The sequence below is a fragment of the Andrographis paniculata genome, unplaced genomic scaffold (genome assembly GCF_009805555.1).
Source record: "Andrographis paniculata isolate CXL003 unplaced genomic scaffold, ASM980555v1 Contig11END, whole genome shotgun sequence".
NCBI classification, from domain to species: domain Eukaryota; kingdom Viridiplantae; phylum Streptophyta; class Magnoliopsida; order Lamiales; family Acanthaceae; genus Andrographis; species Andrographis paniculata.
In genome coordinates, this window is record NW_026137391.1 from 1,920,093 (window position 1) to 1,931,565 (window position 11,473).

Consider the following 11,473-nt stretch of genomic DNA (forward strand, 5'->3'; position numbering starts at 1 on the left):
ATTTATCTGTCCGTTTGCTTTTTGTACGGAATTTTAAAAATATTAATATTATATTGAGATAGAGTAGAAATAAAGATAAAAAGACTAAATTAACTTTTCAGTCTTATATAATATAAAAATAACGACATTTGTGTAATATATTGTTAATAAAAAAATACTTAATATTAAGAATATAGTGCAATTCCCTTCAATGTTCACAAAAAAAGTAGCTTAGTCCGGTAAGAGATGACCTGGTGGTGTAGGAATTGGACTTGTGACTGTGAGGTCATGGGTTGAAACCCTCGATGTATCAGGTCACCTGTCACACATGATTTACCCAGTGCGCAATCAATGCTGCTTATCCAATTCACCCAAACAAAGTTTGCCAATATTTTGCCATTCCAAAGGAAAAGAAATAAGAGAATATTTTACAGTAGAGTCACCATCTTAACACTTTCCAAGCTCTGATGATATTTACACACAGACAATAATGTGATGAATCTACTCAAAATACCTTTCATCTCTACGATCGATCCAAACACAAGTAAGTTCACAAAATCGAGCTCAAAAATTCACCCCCGGCCCCGAAACGACGCGTCGACGACCGGAATTTGCCAATCCACGCAGTCGTCGAAATCGAGACTGCTCGCGCAGTCCAGCAGTGCATTCTGCTGCTGCTCGTAGCGACAAATGTAGGTAAGCCCGACGAGCACTTCGCATATCGCCGCCTCCGTCTTTTCCCGATCGGCAAAATACAAAGTCTGAAGCAAAAGCATGTTCGTCCTCTTCACGATCTGCTGCTGCTCGAAGTTGCGCTCGCTCTGCCATCTGATCATATTGTGCGCCATCGGGGAAAGCCATTTCAGTATCGCGCCGAGCCTTTCTTGCCAACCGTGCGCCAGAGGGGCATCGTATATCGCCACATTGTTGGCGTACGACTTCAAGCTCGTTCTAACGCTCTTCCTCAGGCTCGTCGGGAGCATCTGATACACATCGTCGCGGGCCTCGTCGCCCACCAAATGCGGGTATTCAAGAAGTTTTTCCAATACGATGATAATGTTCGCGTAGTGCAGCGCTAAAGCCGAGCCTCCGACTGTGTTTTCCGGGGCGTAAACGAGCAGCCGGCTTTTGTGCCTGAATCTCGAACCGGTATCAATTCTTTTGCCACCAAACGGATCCCGATTGATCGTTTGAATAAATCTGCTAAAACAATCGCTCGAAAATTGACTTCTTTGGCCGTCGAAGCTTACTCGATCATCGTTATCGACTTTCGACGCGAGACTACAACACTCCGTTAACAGCCTCCCGCGCCCCGCGCCGCCGCACGCGGACACGAAATCCTCGGCATTAATCGAACCTCCGTTTTTCGCCAAACCCCGGGAATTTCTACTAAATTCAACGGCGGATATGTTCCCGCTCAAACAAGCGTCGCCAAACGCGACGTACAATCGAACATAAACCGTGCAGACCGTCCTTGCGAGCAGCTCGACGACTTTATCGTACATCTGATTCCACAATGACGCGTCCTTCAATTGCCGCACATCTTGCCTCTGCCATACGAGCTTCTGCTCGAAAGCTTTTCGGCTCTCCTCGTGCTGGTTCTGCTGGAACTTCGTCGTGGCTATTTCCAATTCGTTCATAACCTCCATTTCAGCGTACAAATTCGCCGTCGAATTTACGTATCTCTCCATTTTCTTAACCATACTCTCCATATCCTTCACCAAAAATCCCAATTCAGTAATGTCAATCATCCCTGAAACTATATCGCCATAAACATGTTCGAATCCTTGCAGTGCTGGAATCGAGCATTTCTTCCCCAATCTAGAAACCTCAGAAGCTACACTGTTCAAATCATCTAGCTTCTCCGACAGGGCAAGTTCTAGAAGCAACTTCTCGTCATCAGACACGAGGAGTTTAACTCCCTCGGATTTCAGGATATCGTTCTTCAGCCTGTGGATCTCGGATTCGCTCAAAGATTTGTGCAAATATATAATTTTGGACATCAAATTAGCAACTTCGAAAGACAGGATTCCTACGGCTTGTCGAGGCCGAGATAACTCCTTTTTGTGCAGAGATTTTGTGGAATTCTCGAAATACAAAACGTGTTTTAAATTGTTACTCACCTGATTCCCCATTTTCACAATCCAAGGCTCAGCCACCATCTCTTCCTCCGCCGACAAGATCTGAGTCGCCGGAATCCCCTCCAGATCCGGCTACAAACTCACCGGCGGCGTTTTCCCCTAATTAATTCTTTGAAAATTTTCAGTCAGGCAAATCGTCGAACACCTTTGGTGCGAGACCTGTGACTTTAACTTAGGGCGGGGAGATGTGGACCTGAAAACAAAGGGGATTCGATAGCCATGAGGTGTGTGTTGAGAAAAAACTGAGAGAGCAAAAACAATGGCCTCGAGCATGTGCGATTTCGAGTAGGCGTGCGGAAAAGAATGCAGAATTTATGCAATCGATTGCCGCCGAAGGAGGGAAAAGGGAAAGTGAGGGTTTTGATTGGGCTTTTAATTTTTTGGTTTTTCAATGGCAGTGTTGTGTTGGAAGGAGGTTTACGAGAGTTCGTAATGATTGATTCCTAAAAGGTGGAGAGCAGTTTGAAGACGATGGTCCTCAATTGTTTGAAAGCTATCAGCCATGGAAGAACGCAGCACTCTCTCTCTCTACTGCTCACTGCAAATTACATATATATATATAAAGTAATAGTAATATTTTTATTAGTATTACTTATTTTCTTACCTTAATTATCATGTATGTACGCGCTTACCTTTTTCTAATGTTAGATGTGTCTGTTCGGAGGATTTTTCTTCCAAATACACTTATTCATCTAATTTTTTTTTTAAAAAAATATCAGATAAAATATCTATTTTTTATTTTTTATATTATGCAAAAATAAATAAATTTTACATTCAAAAAATCACATCAATACTTATTTATTTATATCCCATCATACAATTATTCAAATTCCAAACCAAAATCTAAACCCTCAAACAAACACACCCTTTATGTTTCTTTTTATAGTTTAAAAAAAATTAATTTAAATTTAATATTAAAATAATATATAATAAATATTTTATATAAAAAAATATATATATACTTTCGAAAAATACATCATTCAAATAGTAGATACTTATAATTTGAAACCAAAAGAAACAAACTCTATAATTACTAGACACAGATTTACCCAACTAAAGTATACACATATTCACCTATAATTTAACTCAAGACTTAACCCTTAAACGAAAGATATTTCACCAATCAAATATTTGCTTGGATATGGAGTCAAATCTTCGACTCCTTCGGATTTTGTTTTATTATCTATGTTTAGTTTAATACTCCCTCCGTTTACAAACTAACGTCCTACTTTTCTATTTGAAATGTTCAATAACTATTGTCTTCTTTTTATTTTTATTACACAAAATTTACTCTTTTACCCTTTATTTATTTACTCTTTTATTTTCTATACACAAGATTAAGAACAAATTTGTCATTTGATAACAAAAACCCTAATTGCCTAATGCGTATAAATATCAAATAGGACATTAGAAAATGGATTGAGGGAGTATAATTTATAGGATTTTGTTTTGTTATATATGTCTAGTTTAATATAATTTAAATATCAAATTAAATATTTATTTTTTATTTTTATATTATATTAAAAATCAATTATACATTCAAAACATTACATCAACACTTATTTATATCATATCATACAACTATTCAAATTCAACTCATACAACTATTCAAATCTCAACTCAAAATCCAAACCCCAAATAAACACACCCTAAAAAGAAAATTTATATTTATTTGGTTTGTATTTTTATTTGTTTATTGCTATTTATTTTCTTATCTTAATTATCCTATATCTATGCGCTTACCTTTTTCTTCTGAATGTTTTTTTTTTTTTTTATGAGTTTAAAAAAAATGTTGATTTGAATTTGATATTAAAATAATGCATAATTTAAAAAATATAAATTTGGGGTTTGGAGGTAAAAAAACAAACCTTATGATTACTGCAATTAAGAGTTTGTTTCTTGCTTTTTTTTTTCTCCCACAATATATTTTACTATACATTATTTTAATATCAAATTCAAAACCCGCATATTCACCACCCATAATCTAACTCAAGACCTAAACATTAAACAAAATATGTTTCACCACTTAATCAAATGTTTGCTTTGGTATGGATTCAAATCTTCAACTACTTATAATTTTTTTTGTTATCTATATTTAGTTTAGTATAATTTGTCTTTTTAATCTAATTTGAGGTAGATTTCATGTCATAAAAAGAAAAATAAAATAAAAATAATAAAATAAAATAAAATAAAAAATCAATCTTTATTGTACAATTTAGATTTTATCAATTTATACTGTATTTGAAAAATTATGGATATAGATTTCAATAATACTAAAAAAGAAATTATCTTTATTTGGTTTGTATTTTTATTTAAATTATAATGCAAATAATATTTTAATTTAATATTTTATAGTATAAAAACAATACTATATCTGTATTAAAATAGTACAAATTATATAAAAAAAATTAATTGAATTACAAAAATCATCAGTCCTTTATTTTTTTATGAAAAGTATCTTTTTATTGCATTGATGGTGATATTCTAAATAAAATAAAAAAAATAATAATAAAATGATCGTATTTACTTAAGAATTTTGTTTCTAGTTTTATACTTTCTCATTTTGCAAAAAATAAGATGTTTTTGTTTGTATGTTGATCAATAAGTTATATTTGGTAAATAGAATTGAAGAGTATAAAAATCTTCGTGTTAGATTTTTTAAAATAATAATAATAATAATAAATTAATATTTGATATAATTTTTCTTTATAAGAAAGAATACGTATTTGATGGTATTTAAAATATATATATATTGATAAATATTATTAAAACTCTAAAATATATGTGTCACTGTATGTGTAAACAAAAATATTTTGGTACGATGATATGAGGTGGACTTGTGATTGTGAGATTATAAATTCAAATTCTGATATTTCCAAGTCTTATTTGCAATAGTAACTGTCATATCTATCATGTCTACATTGTCACTTCTGTCTCACATTTTATGTCATCTTTTTTTTTTTTAAATGATTACACACCTTAATTTTATTTTAAATTTTCTAATTTATTTTTTTAATTTTAATTAAAATAATTAGTTATCTTAATTTTTATCTATAATTATTTATATTATAAGATAATTATTTTTACTAATACATTCTTAATTATCTACTAATTATATTTATCTTAAATTTTCGTGTCTACAGTAACTCGGATATGCAATGTGGAACGAAAAGAGTATATAGGATTAATACAACTTTTCTTCCTTATTCAAACTCTTATTGCCAATATCATCAGCTTCCTAGAGTAGAGATATTCCAAAGACATTATTACTAGCATATTTCTAACCTATTTTGTCAAGTTTATTTTTGGTTTTGATCAAGTTTTTCATTTCATTTTTGTTTGTTTTTTAGGTATTTGACCTATGTTTAGTTGCCTTTGATTATTAATCATAGAGGTATAATATTGTTGTAGTCACCATCGAGGTCGTATTATATAATTGTCTTGTTTAACTGTCTGACTTGGTTATATTGTCTTTTAAAATACTTAAAAATCTTATTATTACGGTGTTTTCTCTCACAATATTGTTGTTCCAAACTAATCAAATACATTTGATGCTTTAGGACATAAAGACATCCTTGAATCAAATTATAGCTTTCAATTTTTCTCTCGTCATATTAAATAGTCTAAGTAGCCATCATTGACATTTCTATTTCACTTGTTGCAACTATATGATTCTATTTTTGGTCTCTTGTATATTACATCACTTATATCTTTCTTACTTTTCATACAATTTACTGAAAGTGCTCGTATGTATATTACATATTCATTATTTATGTCTCTCCATGATATTTATTGTATTTCATAGTCATTCTAAACTTTATATTGTTTCATCAATTAGTTGAATAAGATCTTATTATTATTTTCTCTTGTTTTAGTGTGGAAGTTTAAAATAAAAAAATAAGCTAGATTTTGGGATAGGTCACGAGGTCGTTCTTTTATTTGAGGTTCAGTTTTTTTTTTTTTTTTCTTTTATTATCATCGTCTTTATGCTACTACTACCTCAACTTCTTTCAATTTCTAAGGTATATTCGTCTGGTTATGCATTTTCCTATAAATTAAGTCTTTGGTTAGTAAAATATTGTATTTTTCAAATTTTTCACAATTATATATTGAAATTTAGGGAACTTTCAACAGGTATGTGTATTGTCTTTCTGTTACCTCATTCACGCTCAACTACTCTCTTTCACCTCTTTCATCTATAAATTTTTCATTTCATTCACACTTAAATTTCTTTCATTCATTTCATTCTCACACTCTCAAAGGTCATGTGTTGCATCAATCTCCAATGGACAATTACCTGCAGGCTTTATTGTACATGCACATAGTGAACATCATCAAAAAAAAAAATTCAACCACGTCTATATAAGTTTCAAGTGCCGAAAGTAGACAAAAACTAGGCCCAGATCCAATCATGTCTCCGAAAAAAGAATTTTTTTCGATTTCTAAAGAAGTGTTCTCTAAACTTATTTCATTCCTTCGATTTCCAAAGTTAGGCTTTAACAAGTTTGGTTGGCACAAACACTTGTGCAGCATTGCATCAGGATAAATAAGATAATATTTTATATGATCTTTATATTTCTAGATGAACTAACAATGCAGTTTCCTATTTTATTTAGATGAATGAGAAAAAAGTAAGTTTTTTCTAACATGAATTTTACACTGGCAGCGAACACGCATAACTTGGTAACATCATGTGAGCACTTAACACAAAATAAATGCAAGAGAAATGTTGTTTTATTTATCTACAACTTATTGATTAAACAATTATCTTCTCCTTAGTCATTTCTCTATTCTTTTGCATGCATAACACATACACATGGGTTTGTGGAACTATGTAAATATCATACAATGATTTTGAATATGATGATGTCCCTGATGAGAGCAAGATATGACCATATTGCATCATTTGTACATTGACCATCATTTATTGGTACAAATATCTCACGGGCCACAATTAGAAATGTGTCTTCATGTTTACCACACGGGATATTATTGTTGCAGAGTGATTGCACCTAAACAGAAAAGAGTACACCCAACATAAGTAAAAACAAAGTTAGATAGGTTCATGATTGAGAAGAAGACACTAAAAGACTTGTACAATCTACGAACAAGTGTAAATTGTTTACGAATTTTTTGTTTATTTTGAATATATATATAGTTTTGTGTTTCTTTATTTAGTTGTTATTTGGTTTTTTTGTCTTTTTTTCCAAAATTCAAGTGCACCCTTTTGTTTCTCTTTCCTTATATTTATATATTTTTATTTTTATTTGTTATTGTGCTTCTCTTTTAGCGTGAATATACATATCTAATTATATTTTGATGGTTCTCTCATTTCTGTCTCTTCTAATTTGTTATGTTACATGGTATCAGAGCAAACTGATCCATACAATCATGCCTATGATGATTGATTCCTCTATACAAACTTCATTTTCGACAAATTCACTTGCTAATGACTACTACCGCCTTTATGAGGAATTCGTAATTTTGGATAGAGATCATCTATGTTTGGCTCTCATAACCATTCAACTAAATATTTTCAATTAGATTTCATGAAAAATTTCAATAGAGACAACCCTGAGTTGTAAGTTTAAAGATAGAGTTATCAATGGCACTATCTCACCACTATCTGTAACAGGTCCGACATACCGCTACTAGAGAAGAGCTGATAATTTAGTCCTTAGTGGATTAAGAACTCAATCATTTTTGCAATTGCTTGATCTTTTGTTAACACTTCTTCTACTCGTGATATGTGGTTAGAGCTTGAAGATCTCTTCGGTCGTGTTAGTGGACCGCAACTTCTTATGCTTAATAAGAAAATTGTTAATATATCCCAAGGTAACAGTTCTTTCAAATAATACTTTAGTTCATTAAAATATCTCTGGAGTGACTTCCATGCATTACAACATTTTCTTACTTGTGAAAACTTTAGTATGCAATTGTTAAAAAATGATGATGAATGAATTTTATTAGTTCAGTTGATAATAAGGTTAATTTCTTCCTACGAGCATATTTGCAACCACATTCTTATGACTGATCCCTTGCTTTCTATGAGTGTGGCATATGGCATGTTATGCAACGTGACATCGCAGAGTGATGTTCTTAAGTCCAACTCCATTGCACTTGGTATGGCTCTGTCAGTTCCTATTGCTGCTACTCGATCTGTGCCTCAGAAGTTCTTTAACAAAATACCTATCAATGCTATTTGTGCCTATTGTAGAAGGTCTGGACATACCAAGAAGACTTGTTTCAAGATACATGGTGAACCTAAGTGTATAAAGACTTTATTGATAAAAAGAAGGAAAGTAACATTGTCATTGCTGTTGTTTATTCTACTTTTGGAAGAAGAAATAAATCTTCAGAGTCCTCGGCATTTGTAACTAAGGCTGAGTTTGAAGACATGTTCAAGAAATTGATGCTCTCATCAGGACCATCTCTTGTGGACTATGCCGTAGAAGCCTTTAGTTACTCAGGTAGATCTCTTGCTAATGCTCACTCTCGTAGTTTATGGATCTTGACACAAGAAATTTATGCTATTTGTGCTCATCTTTGTCCTTACTAGTTGATTCTAAACCTCTTATCTTCCCTTTCAACATCTATTTTTTAGATAGAAATCTTAAGTCTCCTACCCACTCAAAAACAATTGTTCTAAATCTTTCTTTTATCCTACAAAATGTGCTCTATATTCTTGGTTTTATTTTAAAATTTTTGTATATCAGCAAGTTAGATATTGATTAATGGTGTATAGCTAAGTTTTATGCCTCATGTTGTGAATTGTAGGGCGTGAAGACTGAATTCACTTATTTGCATGTCAAGCTTTATCATATCACTTCAATTTATCATCTTAAGTTTTGTGATTTGCTGTTTATGTTGAATCCTTACACCATACTTTGTTATGACGTAAAAAAGTTATGTTATTCATCTTGGAATGTCATGTAACATCTACATTTGCATATTACTAATTTTCCTTCCAATCCTTGTACCATGTATTCCACTTCAAAATTTCATAAACCTCATGTTAATAATAGTTTTTGTATTACGAATTCAATCCATTCTTTGTATGATATAGGAGGCGAACTTCATCTACCGACTCGTGGCCTCTTGGTAGACTTTGATCTTCTTCAACAAGGGTATTAACACATGTAAATATTGTCCACATTCATCTTCAACTATCATATTGTGTAAGATAATACGCGTAATGGCCACAAGCAAGAGATCAGATGTTTGTTGTAACCATTCTAGTAAGTGCAATATGCACAATTTTTGTTTTAGATCCAAAACACAACTATCATATAAATTCAGTGATGATAAATGCACCACAACATGAAATTAAACTACATAAATCCAAAACCCTCGAAGTTAATACCAATCCGTCCTACTAAACCAAATGAACCTAAAATTAATACCAATCCGTCCTGCTACACATTCTTATCAATATAAATACTTCCTACTTCACATATTACATTCAAATGATGATTGTATTCTAAATTGACAAAATGCATCTCAATTGACATATCATAGCATTCTAAACCTTACAAAATAAAGCAAACACACAGTAGGATTAATATTGAAATTAAAAAATTGAGGATGCTCAAATAGTGTTTTATGTAAATCTTTTCACATTTTTCACACTTTTCGCTGGAACACAAACATGAACATCGAATCTCATTGCCCTTACCTGGATATCTTGATATAGCACTTGATTCACCTATATAGGAAGAATTTCCCTTTTCATATCAGATGCACAATATTCTCTCATTGATATCATTTCCAACACAACCATTTTTTACATGATTCACACTTATAATGCCACCTACACGGATTGTGTTTGCTTTTTAAAAGCTTGAGAACACCTTTTTTCACAACACATTGAAGCCATATTGAATTGGGTAATTCAATATTGTAGTATCTACAAATTGAGAAAATATAAATAGTAATATGTTTTATTTTAAAATAAAACAATAGAAGGTTGCCAAATTGAGTTATGATATATGAGTTTATATACTCATGAATATCCATTAAGTCATCTTCTTGCCCCCTAAGCATGACACTTATAGATTAAAAAAAAAAAAAAATCATTTTTTTTTACTTTACTTTTTTTTTTTTGTTATAGACCACTACAGTGCCCTTACCGTGTATATTATATATGATGTAATATCACTGACAATTGCTACTATATATTTAAGATAGAAGAAATATTTAAAAAAAATAAAAAAATATTATTATTTATGATATAATCATAACTTTAACGAACAAATTAAATAAAAAATATATTATATTTAATATTTATTTTATTAAAAATTATATTAATTTTTATATATTTCAAATAAATCAAAAAGTAAGAATTTGTTTGATTTTAATTTTAAAATAAAAAAATATTATTATTTAAGATACAATCGCAACTTTAACGAACAAATTGAATAAAAAAATATATTATATTTAATATTTATTTCATTAAAAATGATATTAAATCAAAAGGTAAAAATTTAGTTTGTTTTAGCTTAAAACTAGAGGTTTTATTTAAATTATTATTTAAATAGTATTATAATTTAATTTTGTGAATATATATATATGACAAAATTATATAACTTTATTTATAAATTACATAATTTACTTAGACAAATAAAGTATATTTCTATTGAAACTATATATACTAAATAGTATTTTAATTTCAAATAAAAATCAAAGTAACCTTAAATACAAAAGCAGACATAATAATAATAATAATAATAATAATAATAATAATAATTTATTGTAGTATCGACACGTGTAATATATTAAAGAAGTTATCCAAATTAGTAGATGCAACAAGGGTGTGTTTGTTTGAAGGATTTTGGAGGATTTCTACTGTTCATCCAATTTTTTTCCCCCAAAAACATCAAATCAAACACTTATTTTTCATTTTTTATATTATACTAAAAATCAATTTTACATTCAAAACATCACATCAACCCTATTTATATCACATCATACAACTATTCAAATTCAAAATTTTTACTATTCAAATCTCAATCCAAAATCCAAACCCCGAACAAACACACCCTTAATTTGTTTTGAACATCAATATAATAATATGATCAAATAAGTAAAATTATTTAATGAAATGTGTATGAATTTCAAACTACATTTAGAAAAACTTTGAACAAACGCCAAAAATTTCAACTCTAACCAATTTTAATTTTTGATTTCGTAGAAAGTAGGAAATTTTGGTAAACTGTCAATATCCATCCAAAAAATATTACTTCATCCGTCCCGGTCTAGATGACCCATTTAACTAAGGACACGATATTTTAGGCAGTGTAGATTAGTAAGTTATTAATAATAAATTATGATATTATTTTATATTTTTATATGAG

The 11,473-nt window shown here is 30.5% G+C and overlaps 1 protein-coding gene across 1 annotated transcript; it reads right to left on the bottom strand.

Moving 5' to 3' along the window:
* Positions 1-345: 345 nt before the first annotated feature.
* Positions 346-2,656, bottom strand: LOC127250953 (uncharacterized). The gene has a single exon (XM_051274456.1). It carries the CDS (start codon positions 2,139-2,141, stop codon positions 552-554), a length of 1,590 nt encoding a protein of 529 aa, XP_051130413.1. The 5' UTR covers positions 2,142-2,656; the 3' UTR covers positions 346-551.
* Between the last annotated feature and the right edge of the window lie 8,817 nt (positions 2,657-11,473).